This window comes from Pungitius pungitius, chromosome 19, assembly GCF_949316345.1.
Source record: "Pungitius pungitius chromosome 19, fPunPun2.1, whole genome shotgun sequence".
NCBI classification, from domain to species: domain Eukaryota; kingdom Metazoa; phylum Chordata; class Actinopteri; order Perciformes; family Gasterosteidae; genus Pungitius; species Pungitius pungitius.
Genome location: NC_084918.1, coordinates 10,278,582 through 10,299,403, shown reverse-complemented (window position 1 = coordinate 10,299,403; position 20,822 = coordinate 10,278,582). Strand labels below are relative to the sequence as shown.

The 20,822-nt window shown below is 45.7% G+C and overlaps 1 protein-coding gene across 1 annotated transcript in view; it reads left to right on the top strand.

Moving 5' to 3' along the window:
- Window positions 1-20,822, top strand: part of bmp6 (bone morphogenetic protein 6) — a 37,868-nt gene that overhangs the window by 10,983 nt on the left and 6,063 nt on the right. The window contains exons 2-4 of the mRNA XM_037455799.2: window positions 12,372-12,564; window positions 15,843-15,991; window positions 16,095-16,292. Of these exons, the coding sequence (XP_037311696.1) occupies window positions 12,372-12,564; window positions 15,843-15,991; window positions 16,095-16,292 (540 nt within the window). The remainder of the gene's footprint in view (window positions 1-12,371; window positions 12,565-15,842; window positions 15,992-16,094; window positions 16,293-20,822) is intronic.

The window sequence follows — 20,822 nt, the reverse complement described above, 5'->3', positions numbered from 1 at the left end:
CAGGGTCAAGGGTCATGGAATGAATGCAGTCTGTCACAAAGTTTTAACAAGTACGCAAATACTGACACATGTGACCTCTCTGCGTCTCCACTGAGAATTGGAGCGTATTCTAATGCGCTCGCTCTTGCCTTCATGGCATGCCGGCGTCTCGGGGAAAGCTTCAGCACTCGGCCCCTCGAGTGTTCCCAGGCTGGTGCTCTCTCCATGGAGGACGCGCCTGAAACAACAACTGCGGGTCCGCAGCGAGAAAAAAAAGGGCCCCATGTGAGCGCAGATGCTCCTGACCCTCCCGAGCAGGCAGCCTCCCTTTCAACCGCGCTGCCGCTGACAAATTTACGAGCCTCGGGCTGACCCCGCAGGCCGACTTTCCAAACACGATACTGACAGGAAAACAGTCGGGGAAGGGAGAGATGGAGGGAGGGAGGCGGGCGGGGTCGAGGAGTGCGATGAGGAAAAGAGCACGTGTGTATGCGCTGGGTCTATCGGAGGAAAATCAAGGGCGTAGCGCTAAGAGCACTTCGTGTCACCAATTGTTTTGAGTTTGTTTTCGACTGACAAATTTCTGCGATTTCGATCGGCCTTTTTTAATTCTGTGCGTCATCCTTTGAAACATCTCGGTGGGAGGTAGAGAGGGAGTTGACCCCTCTTATCACAGATGGTAACAGAGCAACAGGATTAGGGAGACGGTAGAAAGTACGCGGAGGACACCACATTGAGGGATGTTGGTGCAAAGACAGAAAATAAAGATTAAGGACAGTCAGGTGAGAAAGACGTAAGACAAAGTGAGATGGGGTAATGCACATCTCGGTGGAGGTAAGGGGCTCCACTCCCTACGAGGGCCACCCGCAACAAAAATGTGTCCCTCTCCCAGTGCCGTCAGGCTTTCTGGATAAAAGGATCTTATCACTAAGGATGTGCAGGGGAAACTCTGCCCAGTCCTTCCTCCTGTACGGACACTGTCCACACCTCCTGGAACACTTATCTGACCCAAAGGTCCAGTAGGAATCCCTTTTTGCAAGAGGAAGTCTCACATCTTTAGCGATATTCATCCACGGTATGCGTCCTGATGTAGAACTTATAAAATAATGTATCCCCTTCTACCCGTCATATTGTAGTCATTTGTCCAGATCATATCAGGCGTCTGCAGTGGTCAGACTTTTGCTGCCGTGTGGTGTGATCCCTTTTTGGTGGTTATATAGATCTTTGTTCGGATGCTGTTTCTCTGCTGATGTGTATAATCAATGCATTAAAAGTCCAGAATCTCGACCTTACTATTGTGTGTGTGATTCGGGAAGGTATTTTAGGGAGAGCAGCCCCCCCCCACCCCTCCCCCCTCATACTGGAATAAAGGTAGATTGGATGTGCATTTCTGGCTTTCACCAAAAACTCAAATAACATGTGGAAAAAGGTTCTTTGCACTTTCATCTCAACAGTGTTGTGTTGACATCCTAGACAGACGTATGATTAGAAACATTGATTATTCCTCTCCTGATTTTCCTCATGGCCCACCTGCTTTTTGAATATCCAAGTGTCTGGTTACCGTCGCTTGTTTTTGGAGCTGTGCCTGTGTGTAAAACAAGCAGTAGGTCTTACATGTAAGTCCGCCCAGGGGGGAGATTGAAGCTTGCCCGGACTGATTTATCAGAGGATCATATGCTCTGCCTGCAAGCTGCTGAAATGCACTGCGGTCACCGCAGGCTTTCCAAAGGGAGTCGCACGTTGGCCCCGCTGTCTTCATGATGGAGAGAGCATAGGGGCCAGAAAGGCAGATCCGAGAGATGAGGAAGGGCAAAATGTAGAGGGGGAAGAAAAGATGTGTGTGGAGGCGGACGAGGGTGAGAAAAAGAGATGTTGAGAGTGAAAGGGGAGGGTAGATGGAGGACTACCGGGATCTCCAAGAGAGACGGCCTTCTGCCTTGTGGCTCCCGACTCCAAAGTCACCAATGTTTTGGACTTCTCCCTCTGGAAACAGCTGCGTTTTCCTTTTTCAAAGATATTTTTTCCTTATTTATCGGATCCCTCAGGAGAGATCCATCTCCTGGCTCTGACACCGGCTTCCTCCGCTAAATCTGGGACCAGACTGGCCCAGGTCAGACGCACACACACAGACACTCGCACACGCACACGCATACCTGCTGCCCAAAAGCAGACACTAACCACAGATCACTATAGCAGGCCTCTTTGCTGTCAGTATTGCTACATGACGAGTCGTCAGATAATAAAAAGTCCCAATAAAAAGGGATTCTTGATGACCATCGGCACTGTGTTCACACACCATAAATATTATGAGGCCTCGTGAAAACTTTTTTTATAAAGATTTTTTGTTTAGCTGAAAATGGAGGAGGACATGGGTGTTTACGGGACACTCACTTATCGCTTGAATGGCGGCGATGTCTAAAGCAACCGAGCTCTGTGGGAAGCAGTCATCATCAGGCTCATGAATCTGGAGACGGAGCCAAACATCGAGGACAGATAATGGAGCAGGAAGACGGAAGCGGATCAGAGGTTTCCTTTTGCAAACCATCAGTCACCATGAATGCCGCGTTCACCGATTTCTCCAATATATTTTGAATTTAATAGCATTTTAGGAAACGTTGATGTGTCCACCTGTTGGACTACATGTGGAGATCCCATCATGTGACACAGCAACTGTCAACGATGGCTTTCTTTTCAAAGATTGCTTTGAAGCAACTTCTATTTTTTAGCAGGGAATAGTGGACCCAGACAAACCTCTGCTGGCTTTCCAAAATGTTTTCCCCCTGGTATCCCATGGCAACCAAATGACATAAAACCCCAACAATGTGACCAACTCCAAACAATGTATGTTTCAGTGCGGGATGAATGGTTCTGGTTGTGGGATGTTGTTGTTCGTTCTATACGTCAGACGCTGGATTGTTTGGTGTCACTGGTTTTGTTTATGACTGCGGTGTTTGGTTGCGTTTGTTTTCTCGATAGTGTCTCGATGAAACATCCAGTATTGTTTCTGCCAAATCGGTCCCAAAGGAGAACAAGATGTTGGAGAATGAACAAAGTCAACTCATGCACCAAAACTCCAGCCTAGGTCTCGTACTTTAATCCATAAAGCCAACGAAGCCCTTCCAGCAGTAAGTGCACTCAGTTTCAAGATGAGAACATTTTGAAAGGCACACATCATTCCGGGACCAAAATGGTGAGACAAAATCCCTATTTCTATCCCGGAAGGATTGTAAAGGCTAGAAATAACTGATTACTCTCACAGTAATCCTATGGCTTCCTGCTGTACTTGGATTTGTGCCGCGCTGCTGTGGATTTCATCTGGCTCTTACGGCCACAGGACCAGGTCCTGTGTGAAGACCGCCGAACTAAGTCGCAGGCCGCCATTGGGCGGACCAGAGGCTGTTGTGACAGCTGCTTCACTGCAGAATTACATTTTTATTAACATCGCATAAAGTGGAAACGAAATGTCATTGTTTATTTTTCAGCTAATTTCTTTCCTGATTTGGTGGAATTTCCTCCTGAACGTGAAAACAACATTGCGCTGTCTCTTGTTGACAGCTCATTGGCTCCAAAGGGTGTCTGATGAAACGGACACTTGTTTTCACTGGGGCTAAATCACAACCGGCTATTAATGTCAATGAGTGTTTCTCTGTGGCCATTTAGACCTTCTGAGTCTTCCAACAGACACAGATGCTGTTTAAAGATGGATCATAGACATGGGTGTAAAAGGTTGAATGTGAACATGCACTCACAGAACATGCACCTATGCTGTGTATATAGATGTTTGAGATGAACTGCTTTCGAAGCCCAGCTGGCATTGTGTACACTTTGAGAGGAACATTACTCTAATGACCATTTGTCTTGTTAATCCTGTGCGGTCCCTCATCCTTATCTTTCAACTTGGGTCCCACCAAAGTTTTCAAAATGCAGGCTGCAATGGAAACATGAGGGTTTGACATGTTTTACCAATTGAATCACAAAACAAATGCCACATGTGTGACCCGACCGCCTTGTAGGAATGTATCTCCTATGCGTGCAGTAATCACAATGTGAACTCTTGGGAGGCTTCGCTAATACACCTGCAAACAGTACACTCAATTATGTAGCTTTTTCTTTTTGACTTACTTGCTGTGCTTAACCTGGGCTTTAAGTTTATTTATTTAGGATTGATGGTCCTATCTAAGCTCAGTAACCCTCTCCTTTGTTACCTTACCTGCCCTGATGCAACGTTATGTTACCGTATCTCATTTTACGTTACTTTATGGTACGGTACATTATTGTAGTGGAGAAAGCTTGCATAACAAGATCAGAACAACCCAAGCACTCACATAGTCTTGTTGTTTAAATGCCCCGTGCAGCAGAGTTAATGGGCCCACATCTTAATCCTACATAATACTGCTTGAAGAGCAGAAATCAAATCTCCTATTGACACACAGGTATGACACATCCAGCTACCTAGAGGCCAACTGGAGACTCAACAGAGAGCCGATGACTGCTACCACTCAACTGTCACTCTATTGATTGAAAAAAACTGATACTGCACAGTCCAGCAGCCATACCTTGGATATCTATCTGTTAGCAAAGCCCCAGCAGAGGAGCAATTACAGCAAATTATCTGCCCTCCCTCGGGGTTAGGCACACACAAACCCACACACATTGCACACTAGCTAAAAACCTCACAATGACAAAAGATAGATGTGTGTCCAGACTTCATTTTATCATCCTGCATGGAATGCAGCACAGTGGTGATAGAGGTCGGGATGGATTAGATTATAATTAGATGCTCTTACTCTGTGGATGTGTGTGTGTGAGTTTTTGTCTAAGTGCGTGTGTGTGTGTGTCCTGGAATAGCACGCCTGACAATGTGTGTCTTGGTTTTGGATGGGACTTCAGAAAACCCCAAATGTTTTTTTTCAAGGAATATATTGAGGACTGTAAAATCAAAATGTATTATATGGTTCAAATGGGCCCTTTGTTCGTGGGGATGCCTGAGCAGTGAGGTCATCATGTGGTGTAACCTGTGGGAGCTGACGGAAGAAGAGCAGGGTGGATATCTAGGCCATTGATGCATTTCTGTGTCTGTGTGTTTGTGAGAGAGAAAATGGGGAGGAAATGCGGCTTAGAGTGTCAAACTATGAGGCAATGCTGCATTAGTTTGTGCTATTTGCACAGGCAACCACCCGGTCTGAAAAGTCAAACAATTGTGCAAGTGCCTTAAGTATGGATTTCTTCTAAACGGCCATCGGGGGGGCTGTTATGCTTCTCACATGACTCATCGCCCAAGTAAACATTGTAAAGATGAGTTTATTTGCTCAAGTGTTCTTCAATACAGCATAACGGCACAATATCTTATCAGTGCAATGAACTGAATTTCTTTCAAAGATTAGTCTTCTGGACTGTGAAACATTTCTCTGTGGGGTTTCTGCACCGTTAACTACCGTGACGGCTATTTTTGTTTCTTTCAAACATACCTGCTGCATCACTTCCTGTGCACCAGAGGAATTTTCCCAGGAAACAGATCTCACACACGCAGATTTGAGCAGTAAACATAAAAGCTTTCATGTACCGCCTGTCTGTTGTCCAACTGTTTTTTCTTTCTTTTTGCAGTTCACATGATCATTCATATAGAGTAGTCATGCTATTACTGCCTGGACTGGTGAGCATGAAGCACATTACTTGATACCTTAGATTAGTAATCTCAGTCTGCTGCTGTTCTGTCTCTGCTAATGGGGCTTGACAGGCTGCAAAAAGCGCCGCGCTCACTGCCTCATATCGCCGCTACGGACTGCTGCTCCTGCCTGGCGCTGAGTCCTCACACCACTGACCTCTGGGACGCCGTGTGTGTCCCTCCGTCCACTCTTTCACATGTGCGTGCGATCCTGTAATGTAAGTGTGGTCTTTTCCTTCTTAGCTTTGGCATTTACGTGTGTGTGTGTGTGTGTGTGAGAGAGCCCTATCATGAACGAGGTGTGTTTGTGGTTACACGTACAGGACATAAACTCTCGCTCTTGCCAGTGGCCCTTGGCTGGTCCTGTGGGGCTCAGCGTGTCGGCTTTGATGCTGGGTCGAGGGGGGGGGGGGGGTCAGAGCATAGGATGAGTCTCCAAAGACACAACCCCAAACTCCCGCACACACACACAATCGCTTAATGGTGACTCCCCCGTGGAGTCACAGCCCCTCGGCCTTTGTACATGGACCTCAGGAGCTGCCCCGCCAGCTGCCCGACTTTAAAGAGCAAAGCACTCTGCAGAGGACGGAAACGGCTCCTGGTGTCAGCCGAGCATAGTAGCAACACACACACAGCTCACACCACCGCTGTGTGTATGTGTGTGTGTTTATTGTAACCTGCCAATATTAATGTGCAATTGCTAAACGCGACAGCTGTCCCTACGTTTCATCTTTCCACGCTGCTTCGAAGCGAAAGGTTAGAAAGTTTCAAGCTTGAAATCCGACTTGAGCCTCTTCAGAAAGACTGGTCTTTTCTTAATGAGGGGATTTTGTTAATTGAATAGCGGCTGAATAGTTGTTATTGCATCAAGTGCAAAAGTTCCCCAGGGAAGCCGACGGGCCAAGCTGCTAATTATGGACTTTAGAGGGAATGGTGATACATGCGAAGACAATAACACGTCTGGCCTATTATCAGAAACCATCAAGCCCGAGAGAAAAAACACTTGAGCGGCTGTAATGACATAAACACAGATGAATATGTGGACATCCAGACGTTTTTCGTGGTAAATAGAAGTCTCCAACAATTTTGACAGGTTCTTGGTGTGCAAAAATGAAGGGAGTTCTCAAAATTGTCTGCGTTCTTCCCTCGTTCCCTAATTTTGCCTCCCTCTCATAGCCTCCCCTCCTCTCCCCTGTGATGCATCACGGGTCAGAGGAAACCGTAAATTAAAGTTTCAATTAAAATCCAGAGATTTTCATGAGTGACTGGGGTCCATGTTTTGGCGTTCTCACTCCGTTAAACCTCCACACAGCTCGCTGTTTGTGAATGTCGTGGCATCTCTGCTGGACTGAGGAGAAAACCTCTACAGCTACAGTAGCTTTTTGTTCGTGTGGTAGTTCTACAAAGGTCAGCGGCGATCATCCTGTTTCTAAAGCCTGAAACCAAACACTGCGACGAGGACAGCGAGCCAGAGGACGGAGATGTCTTCGGGGGCTATGGGTCTGTACACCACCATCTGAACAAAAGTTTTTTTTTTATCCAGCGTCGCCACATTCTTTGCGTGACCTCAACCAAACTGTGATTGACAGATATTGTTGAAAGTCAGCCGCAAATCTGTGTTCTGCAAAATCCTCAAATTTCAACCTGCTTATCTGACAGCGGGGTTTAAAATGAGAGTTGAGTCGTTTCGCCTTGAACAATTCCCTCTAAACCGCCTGTGTGTAGGACCTTTTTTATCTACAGGGTTCCATTAGCTGTTTTGTAAACGCAAAAGTTTCTACAAACTTAGAACAAGAAGCTTTTCTCGAGCACACGTCATACATAACAGATCCACTTCTCCCTGTGGTTCAGTAATATTGGTGTCCGCTAAAGCAACTGACTCGGGAGAATCTTGAATCACCACCACTCTGTAAAAAAATCCTCTTGTGGCTTGAGTAGCAGCTTTTCATTGAAATAGTCTTGCTTGAATGTTTTGTGGCACAGATTACTGTGGAACTGGTGCAGCGGGCTGCTGCTTGAGGTGGAATGATTTCCCCCTTAAGCCTGCGGGCCAAACCTGTGTTGAATGCCTGTTGTGGTTGTTCCTTGTACACGGCCTCAGCAGCACAATGAAAAGACATCACTCAACAGCTCCCTTTTTGAAATGGATGCATTTTTTGAGAAAACAGTCGTCAGCCTTTATGACGTTCCTAGGAGTATTTTAGAGCGTGAAGGCGGCCGGTGGTTGTTTCGCTCTGAGCTTGTGGGACGAGTCAGTGAAAGCAGGAGGGGGATTTGATGCCGGCGGTTTGTTGTTTGTTCTTCCTTTGAGGGACGGCTGGACGGCATTAGGAGTGTGAGCAAACTCGCTGACCACTGACCACGGACGAGTCCGCCTGTCAGACACCCCTGGGGCCTCTTCTGCACAGTCTCGCCTTCTCTGCCTCAGATCCCAGAACACCGCCTTTCTTTTCCGCTAAACTCCGTCTTTAATTTACTTTCTGGAAATCTCTTCGGCGTGTCTCTCTCCCTTCCTTCTTCTCCATTTAGATTTCATCACATTATTTGTATTTTTCCATCATAACTACATAATTGTGGATTGCATCCTAACTTTCCGTGTGTAGGAAGATCCCTGCACAGAAAGCTTTCTGGCTCAATGTCCACTTTCACTTTCAGTACCTTTTCCCTTCCTTTGCTCCTTTAAGGAAGCGTTCATCTTATAAATAAATCGTAACCCACCAAACCAAAAGTCCTTGGGTTCTTCCAAAAGCTGCTTTGTTTTTCAAATGATGCATTCAGCTCAACACTAATGCAGCTTCATAAGCGGTCCATTTCAATCTTTATTCCATGACAGTAGTATTATAAATTGATTAGATTATAGAGTTTAGACTATGGATTAGATATTCCCTTATCATATGATCACTCATTTTTTACCACTGAATGTCAGGTAATTTTTACTCAGCATGTCTCTGTGTGTGTATAAATGTGTGTGTTTGGATGGGGGGGGGTTGTCATAGTTCCTACAGCAGATCCAGATGTTGCGCAGGTGGAAACGATAAATCAAAGCGTCCAAGTGAACCTGCCAAATGTCCGTCTCACTCGCTCTGTCACCGACTGCCTCGACCGTTCATCATTTGGGTTTCCTGCTCTTTCTCCATCCGCCGTTGTCCCTTTGGTCTTTCTCCCTCTTCCTCGCTAGCACCACTGCCTCTGCCTTTCTTAGTCTGGTCTTGCCATCTGTCTTCATTTTCTTCTCATGTGTTATTTTAATGGCCATAAATCTTTTTGCTTAAATGTGAATTCCGATATCCATTGCAATTCCAGTTATCAACAACGGTACCCTCTAACAGATAATCCATCCCTCTCTCAAAGTTTCTTCCTCTTCTTGTAAAATCCTTCTTTCCCTTATTTTCTGTCACGCTCACTCTCTTTCTCTGTCTACCATTAATTATGATATTATTTACCTACAGTTTGTCAATACTCATCAGTTATCCCCCTATCTTTTGTATTCTTCATATTTCGGTTCCTTGTTGTCTCCGTTTGTACCAGCAGATCAAGTCCGCCTCAAACATCAGAGAAAGCATCACTATTGTCATATTTTCTTCTTATGTGTGTGTGAGTCCATGAGTGCGAATGCATTTTTCTCCCTGATTTTTCTGCCTTTTCTCATGAACTTGTGACCAGCAAAGGGAGCACAGTAATAAAATCAAGCCATAAAATACAGCACACCTACAGATTAGTATTCTCACACATGATACAAAAACACTGCACTTCCCACAGAGCACCGTTTGCACCAAATCACTACAATAATCACTCTTTCCCCATCTTTGGAATCACTCCCAATTCCTCTCTGAACAATCAAAATTTAAATCCCTTTTCCCCTCTGTGTGTTCCTGTCTCAAAGCTCACGTCGTGGTGGATTTAGCACAACATGTGAAGACTTCCCTTCTGATTTTTAAATGCAGAACCTCAGTAGATTCCAGTTGAATGTCGAGCCGAGAAGGTGGCCAGGCAGCTGGAATGCTACTCAGTGCTGTGGCTGGCAGCCTTGCCGAGGACTGCAGTGATAACGTGTGCGATAATGGGAGCTGTGAGACTGTTAACGTCTTCATAACTCATATTTGGAATCGTTCCTCTTTATCTAGAGGTTGCTCAAGAAGACTTCTCTCTTCTGTAAGAAGTGGCCACTTGAAAAAAGAAATGGCCTAGATGACCCTCTCTGCTTCACTTACTGGACCTGTGCTTGAGTAGTGAATCAGTCAGTGAATGGGTTATGTTGAGAAGTCAGAGGTGTTCACGTCATCTCAAATAGTTAAGTGTGAGCAGCCTGTTCAGCTCAGCGTACTGGTTGTAAATCCATGTGCATGAATGATGACTAACAGCCTAAATTAAAAAGGCTTTGAGGCCATTTAGTATTATTTCTTCCAAAAAGCGACAGGTCCTGTGAGAGGGGGATACAAGTAAAGGAATTTTCCACATCAAAGCCACAGATGCCGAGATATAATGACTTGTAGTATTCTCTCCTATGGGACAAAGCTCCCAAACATCCTATATTTCCCATAATGCGACCGATATAATATTTCTGTTAGGTCCCCTCCAAGAATAACCAATGTGAAATGCATATTTAATGCTAAGATTACGCCCGTGCCTGATATTCTGAGCATTGAATGTGCACTGCAGCAGATGTAATGAATATTTGATACACGTGAAAGTCCTCCTGACCTTCCAACCACCTACATTCAGTTTATCAGAGCTGTTGTGCCAAATACTCGGTAGATTCTTGTACAGGGGAAAATGAAATTCCAAGCTGCTGTTGTTTGAGCCCTGGGCGGTTGAAGGGAGTGTTGTAAAGTCATTTTGAGTGCGCTGACCTCTGCTTAAAGCCTCCACACAAGACGCACTTAGCAGCCTTCAACACAACACAAGACCAGACCAGTCCTCACACACATTGCCTGCAACATCTGTATCTGTGGTGTGGTGTGGGTGGGCAGCTTGTGGATTGCGATGATGAAATGGTCACTGTCACATCTGCTGGAAGTCACGTTGACGCTGATGTGCATTACATTTTGTTTTCTTTAGGTGTTTTGTTTAATGTATTTTTTACCCCATTTGAAGTAGAGGAACACATAACTGGCTCGGACACAAGCTGAGAGGCTTCAATTACTGTAATTTGTTTGAATCACGTCAACATTCTGGTTCAGGACTTTACTGATTTTTCTCAGAAAGCCAATGAAGCTCTGAGGCCTCCCCTCCCTTGCCTTCTCTGCTCAGTTTCTTACCTAACCTAAGGGTCTATGTAACTTGGAGGTGTCTGGGGATCCGGGGAGCTTTGACCTTCCTGGGTGTGCACACGAGGTGGGGCCGACGCTTTCGGGACAGTCTGATTGGTTCCAATGGTCTCACATCAACACAATTTTCTCTCTTCGGGAATGACTCTGGGAACAAAATGTGTCATTGGTGCATTTTGGGTGGGTCCCCACATCATAAAATTACCAGAAAGCTTTAACAAGCCTGGCTCGGGTACAAGACCAAATTCTTCATACCAGAGCTTTTGACTGTAAAATGATCCAAATGAATCTTCAAAATGAAATATCTTTCTGAGTAAGGTAAACAGTATTGGCCTCGTACACTTTATGGCTTCCTCAGACGTGTACAGTCTGCATGTGCTGCTGGACACACACTCACAGTATTATAAAGACACGTGTCGGGTTACTAGAGGAAGAAGGACAACTCCACATCCCATGTTTCTAGTCTGCTTTCAAGAGGTGAACTTTAAATGATCCACTTTTTTAAACATATCTTTATCATGTAAGTTGCCATTTTGCAGACTAGAGGGTAGCAGTGGCAGATGAAAAACTGGGATGGTAGTTCACATCCTGGCTGGCTCCTCGTTCGAGTCCTCAGCCTGTGGAACCTCGTTGCACTGACTATAGACTAGAGACCATGATGGAGAGCGTGTGTGTTGTACGTATTTAAATCGGTAAGAGTGTGATGGAGTTGGAGCTGTGCGAGTGTTCGGATTTGTGTGTTTTTGCAGAAAATAGCACATTTTTTACGGCTTAGCAATGACTGTTTATGTCTAGATGGATATTTTTGTACATGACCTTCTAATTGCACACAACATGCACCTCTATTCATTTCGCCCCTCTCACTCTTGGTGTCCGTCGACAAACTGCCTCTGCTGGCTCTTTGCTGTGGGAGGAAAAAACCTTCAGCTGAGACAGGAAGAGCCCCGGAGAGCACAGTATCATTATGGCGCATATTGCACTTAAAAGCATAGGAGGCAGCACATTTGTTGGTTTTGTCATCTCACGCCGTCAGAAGTGGTCATGGGCTTTTGCTTCGGACTGATGATAACAGGGGGTTATTTAGGGAAACTAGAAACCACAAAACCTATTAGACCTCAAGTATAAATCTCTTGTGATGGTTTTAAAGGCTTTTATGGTCGCCCTCGGCGCAGGATATCTTCTTATCGCTCACTGATGTATATTTACACTGAAACACCCGTTGTAAATATGCAATTTGATCCCATTTGTAAAGAATGCACGACAAACCAGGGACACGCCACTGAAAGGACATTTCAGGTCAGAAAAGAAAAGTTTGTCCACAGGAAGAAACCCACTCTAGTATTTAACTTTATACAGAAGGAGTTTTTTTCTGCTTGTCTCTCTGTATTATCTGTACTGTCGCTTTCTCTTTGTGCTCAATCATTTAATCCCATGTGTGTGTGTGTGTTTCCGTGCCCCAGTGGAGTACGACAGGGAGCTCTCTCCGCAGCGGCGTCACCACAAGGAGTTTAAGTTCAACCTCTCACAGATCCCAGAGGGCGAGGCCGTCACCGCAGCAGAATTCCGCCTCTACAAGGAGTGTGTGAGCCGCGCCTTCCGCAACGACACCTTCCTAGTCAAAGTCTACCAGGTGGTCAAGGAGCATCCTCACAGGTAACACACACACACGCACACACGCACACATGCACACACACACACACACACACACACACACACACACACACACACACACACACGCTGGCTGTGTTAACATAACTCCTCCTGAATGTACATACTGGTACATATTTGGCTTACTAAGCTTTGAGTGAATTCTAAAGTAACATTGCTGGGCCATGCATGTGCATTAATTTCCCCAGAGTTCTGTCTGGCAGGTTTGCAGAGGGGCGGCATTGTGATTGCACTGGGAATGGACAAGTCAGCAAAGAAAAGGGTGGTCCTGAAAATAGCGAGGATGCTCTGTTGACCTTTGCTGGATACAAACAGGGGAGAACTGTGACTTAGTTGCCTCCCCAGGTGTGTTTCTCCCGGTGTGGCTCTGCGCCCTTGCAATGTTTGTATTGTAAAATCAAGTAAAAGCCAAGTCTTACAGAAATAGCGCTGCTTCAAAATCCTCCCGTCCCCCAAATGAGCGCAGCTAATACATGCCAAACATTTACATTACGTCTGCATGGGCGGATAAACATCCAGGGAGATTTCTGAATGATTTTTGTGTTTTATCAAGCTCGCCCAGCGAGAACTCCAACATGAAGAGAATTCCTGAAATACATTTTTATATATATATATATATATATATATACGTTTTTAAGTCAATGTATTTTTGGGTTGGTAGAGGGATGAAGGTGGGGTCTTTAACACCAAATGTTTGCTGACTACAGTCCTCGGCTGAAACTCATCCACTCTTAGGCCTGCAGATTAAAAACGCGGCTTTAGGTGTTTGCAAAGTATATTTTTCTGTAAGTGAAGCGGTTTCTTTGGGTATCGAGGGCCACTTATTTGGTGCATTCCTTCATCCCTACAATAGATGGTTTGTGCGCCACAGCCAGGAGGTAAAGCCCTTTATTTTTGGAGATATTTGGAGATTAAAGGGCCCATATATCTCCAATTTCTTTATTATTGTAGGACAGATTTCTACCTTGAAGGAAATGACAGCCTTGCTGGTGTGTCATCAGGTGAGAAAGATTTGCTCCCGCTGTAGGAGTGAATTCAAAGTGCAACAGGCATCCTTTGACCAGTGGAACCAGTAAGCTCCAAATTGTTCTCATTTTCCACTCCTTTCCTCATTTTCTTTGAATGCAGCGTGACCTTTGAAGTTTTGGTGGTGTATATGTTGTTGTTGAGTCTGTCGTTGTGGTATTCCCCATTTTCCACCTTTTGTTTAATCTCTTCCTATGTAGTTGCCCCATCAGTGGGGAGCCTATTAACTTTCTCGTGCCCCTCCTTCCCGTAAAGACCCGACTCCCGTTTTGACTCTAAGCCGTAATGATAGAGCGCTTAATTATCCTGACACCCTTTGTACTTTTCATTTGATTTGGGGGAGTGGGGGGGATTGCTAACAGCAAGCAAGGAATGTGAGAGATTACAATACCAGAAATGTAGCAAACCTGACATGGTATTGAGAAAAGGCAGGTCGCTCCAAAGCCTGTTTTTTACTGCCCCAAACCCATTCAGCTGCTCTTTGAATAGTTGTACTGTGCCGGACAAGATGGTTTTATTCCTGTTTTCCATATTCAAGTGTTGTTCCTCAATGTGAACCCAGAGTTATAGTCTCCTGTACTAGAAACCTCTGCATCCTTCTCATCCAGACTTGCATAACGGTTTTACAATCTCACAAAATATGCCCTTTTAGCAGTTTTAAAGATGAAAGCACACAAAGTAACCAGGCCAGCTGTGTGCCACGCTCTCCCACCCTGAGATACATTTATAACAACATTTACTGACAAGACTTATGGAGATGGAGATTTATGGTAGTAAAGAAAAAAACACCCACAACTTTCACCTTTCACCTTATTATTCCAGTTCATTTAAGCAGTCAGTGAATAATACGTTTTCAAGTCGACTCCCAGTTGCCTTCGCCTTGCAGGCGGCTCTCTGATGGACCCCCTGCCTCCCGGCTTCAGCCCAACGGTGGCTGTGACGAGGAGGGGGAAACACCAGTAGACTGGCAATGTGTGAACCTCGCAGAGGGTTGCACTGTGTGTGCGTGCGTGCGTGTTTTAGGGGGGAAATAGAGGCTTTTACGGAAACTGTCAGAAACACTCTCATTAATGACCAATAAAGAGGGGACTCTGATGCATGACTGCAGGGGCATTCTCCAAACACCTGGATGATTGTGGGTCTTTGATGTGGGCTCTGGAGGAGGGTCGCTGTGTCATTACTACTGTAATGGGATGGTGGGAGGAGAGGGCCTCTTATCACTCACACTGTGTTTTTCTGTACATTTCTCCTGCTCTCTTTTCATTAATTCCTCCTCAGTTGCATCATGTGAGGGCTTTTTTTTTCTTTTTTTCCCCGTGCTTGACACGTTATTTAATTTTGCAGCCGGATTTCGTTCACTAGCAATGTTGTAAATGACATAAACATACCTGTAGCCGGATACCACAGATTTAATGCCTTCCTTTTTTCCTGTCCCTCAGAGAGGTAGAGTGTATGGTCAGACCCAATGCAGTGTGTATCCCAGCCTCTTGTTTTTAAGTACAGCTATTCATCTTTGTGTCGTTTTGTTTTGATTCTGTTACTCTGATACAAACCACCAGCTCCTGTGTTTCCCTTGGTTAGAGGTAGAATTCTCTTCTGGGTTTCTCAGCTACAGTATAATGGCACTGCATTTTATGCTGTACATTTACTAAATAAATGAAATACAATGTTCCAACTATATATACAGTGCATCATTATTAGAGTCAAGCACATTAGGCAGTTTATTTCTCCTAGCTCTCTCATCAGAAGTTGGGCCACAGTAGTTTTCCTGTTTTTTGCTCTCACCTTACTAGTTTGCCACCCTCCTTGTTTCATGTACTCTATATTCTGGAGATCTTTTTTTGGCTCCATTTTTTATTCTAAAATGTTGATAATATTCTTCAATTAGCATTAGTAAACCGTTTTGATGAATACAGCACCGGTCTGGAAAACCTCAAAGAGCTTGAACCTGGTCGGGCTACTCTGAACGCTGTGAAGTGAAATGCATTTTGGGAAATTAAACATTGAATACGTATTTCTCAGTTAGAGTGAGAGTGCAAGGCGTTATAACAGCTGCTTATTTCTCTTCTCCCATCATCTTTTTATTAGATGACAGTTTTGGCAACCTGTACCCGGAGACAAGTTTCTTTGGCCAATCGGCTCCACCCACCACCTGCAGTCCCCAGCACATCTCTATGATAATCTCCCCTCTGTTTGTGTGTCTGCCCCCCCCCCCCCCCCCTACCCTGTTCTCCCAGAGAGGCAGACCTCTTCCTGTTGGAGTCCCGCAGGCTGTGGGCGTCCGAGGAGGGCTGGCTGGAGTTTGACATCACGGCCACCAGCAACCTGTGGGTGATGAGCCCGGTACACAACCTGGGCCTGCAGGTCAGCGTGGAGACCAGCGGCGGTAAGAAATTCAGCTCACACTCTTCCCAGCTTACGGCGACCCCTGGACCATCATAGTTCACCTCGCCGTGGCGAGATTTTAAAAGCTGCGACGTCTGAAACAGGGCGGAGCATCAGCTCCAAGGAGGCGGGGCTAGCCGGACGCAATGGCGCGCTGGAGAAGCAGCCTTTCATGGTGGCCTTCTTCAAAGTCAGCGAAGTGCACATCCGGTCCGCCCGCTCTGCCGGCGGTAAGCGGCGCCAGCAGAACCGCAACCGGTCCACGCAGCCACAGGACGGATCCAGGGGGCTAGGCCCGGCAGGTCAGTCAGTCCGCTGCACGAACACTGAGCCTCGACCACAGTACAGTCAGACGCATAACTGACCTCAATCCAACCCTCACCACATCCGAAGTCTAACCCGTTGACATGTGCAGCATGTGTTAGAAGTGTTCCCGCTCGAGACACTTGATGGATCGGACCTGACTTCACCCGGATCTCCCTCTGATCAGCCCGTTTCTTTGCACAGAGGAAGCGTATCCTGAAGCCTGCGCGTTGAGCTGTCAATGTAAAGTTTTTCAGAGCTCCATACAATGTTTTGATTTTGAAGTGGTGCTGTGTAGCGCCTCTGCAGAAGAGTTGAGCTGAGAGGTGGAGTTGCATTGTTATGTTAGGGAGAGTGCAGAGGAGAGAGGATTTCAGGAAAAAAATTGTAGCACGAAGAGATTTATGAGACAAATGGACTGTTTACTCTTCTGGTGGCTTTGTGAAACACTTTAAGTGCTCATTAGAATTTGTTGCAAACACAGAAAAATGTCTAAGACACAAAATAGTGGCCGTATATATTCACGGCGAATGAGACTTGACAGGTGACCTCATCCTCTGAACCTCCTCATTAGTCCTCCCCGCTTCTCTTCCTGCTCAGCAGAATGATGTAATGAGCAGGTGTAAGCCTCATGTTATGAACTCTGCAAGCTTTTCAAATTAAATCAAACCCTAATCCGCCCACCTTTCACCTGCTGTGTGATTCTGGCCGGACTTTACAGCGCTTACAGCTAAGCTGCTCCTGTGAGGCTTCATTGTGTGACTAGTGCAGCACGTAAAGGAAATGCTCAGGGAGCCTGCTGTTAATGGTCGTCCGTGGTTGATTTGATAGATGGAGCATTATGTTAATGTTAAGCCTTTATGGCTCAAACCTTTGACCTCGCTGTGCATGCGGCCTTCAATAAAATGTCTCCAAGTGATGCTGATATTTCTCAGTTTAACACGTTTAATTCTGAAGATGCTCAACGTCTGTGCATGGGAGCTACTAGTTGAAATATGAGAAAGATTACTAGACAATACAGGTAAAGCGTGGTTAAAGTCTAGCACGCTACTTCCTAAACATTTGTCGGAAGGATCATAGCATTATATAACCTGTATCACTTTAATCAGCCTAAAACCTGGATCAACTCCACAATCAGAAATATATGTGAGCAATATATGTGAGCATAGTAATGTCTGATTTTGTAGAAATAGTCTAAATCTAAACATCCCAAAAGATTTTCCGCTTAAAATGTCTCAAGTCTGCAGCTTAAAAACCGGTCTAAATCCGGCTCCCATTGGGTTCCCTGGTGCCAGAACACAGCTGGGTGCACCGACACAGCTGTAGACGGCCCCACTTGGCCGGCTACCTGGGAAGCGATTTACCTTTGCTTTGCTTCTGCCGCTCCTCCGTTAAATGGCTCTACCATCTGCGTGATGTACAGAAGCATTCGTGGGACAGGTTGGGTTTGCTCTCGTTAACCCTCATTGAGATTTATTTTGGCCCCATTTCCTGTTTGTTCAGAACATCTCCTTTACTTTCTCAGCAAGTTGCTGTGTGCTGCCGTTAACACAACAGATTGTAAATACAATTCCTGCATGACTTCCCCCTCAGATGACATCGAGGGGAAGACTCACGGGACAGACAGGAGTGTAGCCTAGCAGAAGTGTACTCTCTCATAACCAGTGGTCTTTGTCTCTGAGAGGTCTTCACACTTGAAGTTGAGGTGCCTTGATGAAGATCCACATTGTGACATCGGTAGTTCAGTCTCATTCCGTGTAACAGATTCTATGAGGATGAGAAAAACTTTCTCCGCTGAAAGAATCTGCTCTAACGAGGACAAACTGTTAAATAGGCGTCCTGGAGGATTGGACTTTACGTAACCCACCGCCTCACCACTCGGGACGCCGGGGAGTGTAAATATTTAGATCCTGCACAGGAAGCGGGGAGGCCCCCCTCGCGACAGCCGAGTGTCCGTGGCCAGCGCAGGGCTGCTGGGATTGGACGGGATGGGAGGATCCGCGAGGAATTCAGGAGGGCATATGGTTTCAATACCGCATCGCTCACTCCAGAGGCGGGGAGGAGGACCAGGAGGGACGGGGAGAGCATCCGTCTTGTGGAGCCCTCAGGGGGGGGGGGGGGGAGAAGAAACAAAGTGTGGACGTTGCACCCCAGTGGTCCGTTCGGCGCAGCGCTGTAGTACATCAGCTCAGGCCACCACAGCGGCAACTAAAAGGAGTATTTCCCCAATAATTCACCCCGATTCTTTTTTTTCTCCCTAGAAAAACATGACATCTATGGCCGGAAGGTAGCAACATGTTTGTTTTTAAGTGCCCTTGTGTGCATTAACCTCCACATCGAGGCACTTAAAACGAGCATGAGTTACTTTGCCGTGTGTGCTTTCTAAAAATAGTCTCCCTCCTCGGCCTAAATCGCACATTCCGGACCGCGCCGCTGATCGTACTGCATCTTGTTTAGTTCATTAACATTTTGTCTTCTTTTCGAGAGTGATCAACGCCTCGTGAGATGTGTTTTGTTGATTTTCATTTCCTACATTTGGCAGCTCTGCTTTGCATCGTTACAATTGACTGAAATGCCTCTTTGTCTGCGAAAACTATCAAACTCAACTTTCCCCACTGTACTCGCTTTGAGGTCCCTGGATTTGTTATTTCTTCATTTTCACATTTTTATTGAGCTGGATTTAAAATAACATGTGATAATAAATGCCTTCCAGATGACAAAATCCAACAAATTCAGCCAAAGAGTTCAATCGAGTCCTGAGATTAGGGTGTGATATGTCTCCTGCGTTTTTTCACATCTGCGCACAAAGCAGACAATTAGCTGCTTCTTTTCTTAATTACTGACCATATTGTTCTAGTTCTAGTTTAGTTTATGTTCATTTCTTAAACATGCACTGGTTGTATGGATTGCTTGGGTGTGCCTGGTGCGTGCACGGTGGAAAATGCCGCTGTGTACCTTGCCAAAAGAACAATACAACACCTTTAAAGGTAATTTGGGGTTTTGTGGGCGAAGACGGCTGAGGAGGTAATGGGAGTCGGGTTGGGCTTTGGCTGTGGGGGAGGTTAACAACCATCCGGGGAAGGAATATCACGTCCCGGCTGCAGAGAGGCGGCCTGTAATTAGGCCTAGCCAGTCATTAGCTGCACGGCTAAAAGGCCGACCGCGCTAACAGCTTCGCTAAAAGAATTATAATAACACGGCGCTCGGCCAGCCGTGTATTTTCATCTGTCTCCCCTCTCCTCCCTCCTCCCTCCTACCTCCTCATCCTCCTTGCTCCCTCCCCAGCCGACCTTTTGTTTACCGTCGGGGTAATTAGAAATGGCGGAGCTCCCTCGCAGGGTTTAATAACCTCTGTGATGAAAGACGGGAAGAAAGATAAACTCCAGTAGTAGTGGTTGGAGGGGGGGAGGGGAGGGAGAGGGGACGTCAGGGACAAGAGTGACATTCTCCTTTCATGTCGCTGTTCATGGCCTCTCTCCTTTCGGGAAGGAATGAGGCCATCGGGACTCTCTCCTTCCTCCTCCTGGGTTAGTGACCCAGATTCCAACATTGGGCCTAAATAACCCAAGTCCTCTGTCACCACCCCCCTCTATGTAATTGATACTGGAAAGAGCTGCAATCTTTTCTCACTCTTGATTTGAGAAATTGCGTAAATGGACCGGCTATAGAGTTACAGTGAGATTGTGGCCCACTGGGGTTGAAATTACTTTTTAATGTCATATGTCACACGCACTCACACACGCTTCCTGGACCAAACACCCTGGCTATAAAGTCTGAATTGGCACCATTTAATTCTTGTATTTTTCTAGCAACATGTCATGAATATGACTTATAGCTTTTTCCTCCTAGCGTAGGTGCTGGGGAAAGTGTTTGGGGAGGGATGAATGGCGGCTAGTGTAGTGAGAGGTTAATATCAGCGCAGCACATTATATTGAACGTCTCAGTGTTAAAGAGCCATGGCGCTGGTGCTCAGTGGAGAACAGTGTTCGCTGGGGAACCGCTAGTGGCTCCCTACCTCAATGAATTTCATGGGAATTGGCTTCATAGGAGAGTTTTAGTGTCACATGATCAAATGGTTGCTTGTCTACTCCCAGAGAAATATTTCCAGGTAACAGTAAGGTACGCTGCGGTAATAAGGCGGGGAGCTCAGTTCCACTGGCTCCAGGTCAGTAAAGGGAAATCCTGCTTCCATCTGATATTCAAATATTTGACCCTGACAGCAGAAGCAGGTGGAATTCAAATTCACTGTTTGCTTCTTCCTGTGCTGCCAATGCTTAGAGGGGTTTAAAAAGTGTTTGGAAATATCCTTATTCACTCTCTTCTTCAACATTTTGTGTAAAATATTCAATCTAGATGTTTAATTTGGATTTTGTTAGCTTTGGAAAGAGTCAGCTGTTAAGCTACCAACCTTCACACTTAGCCTCCAGATGCATGAATCCTATCAAAGAAGCTTATTTTACAAAAGGTCAATCTATTTTTTGAATGTAAAAGGGAAAAACGATCTGAACTATGTTGTATATTTTATATTT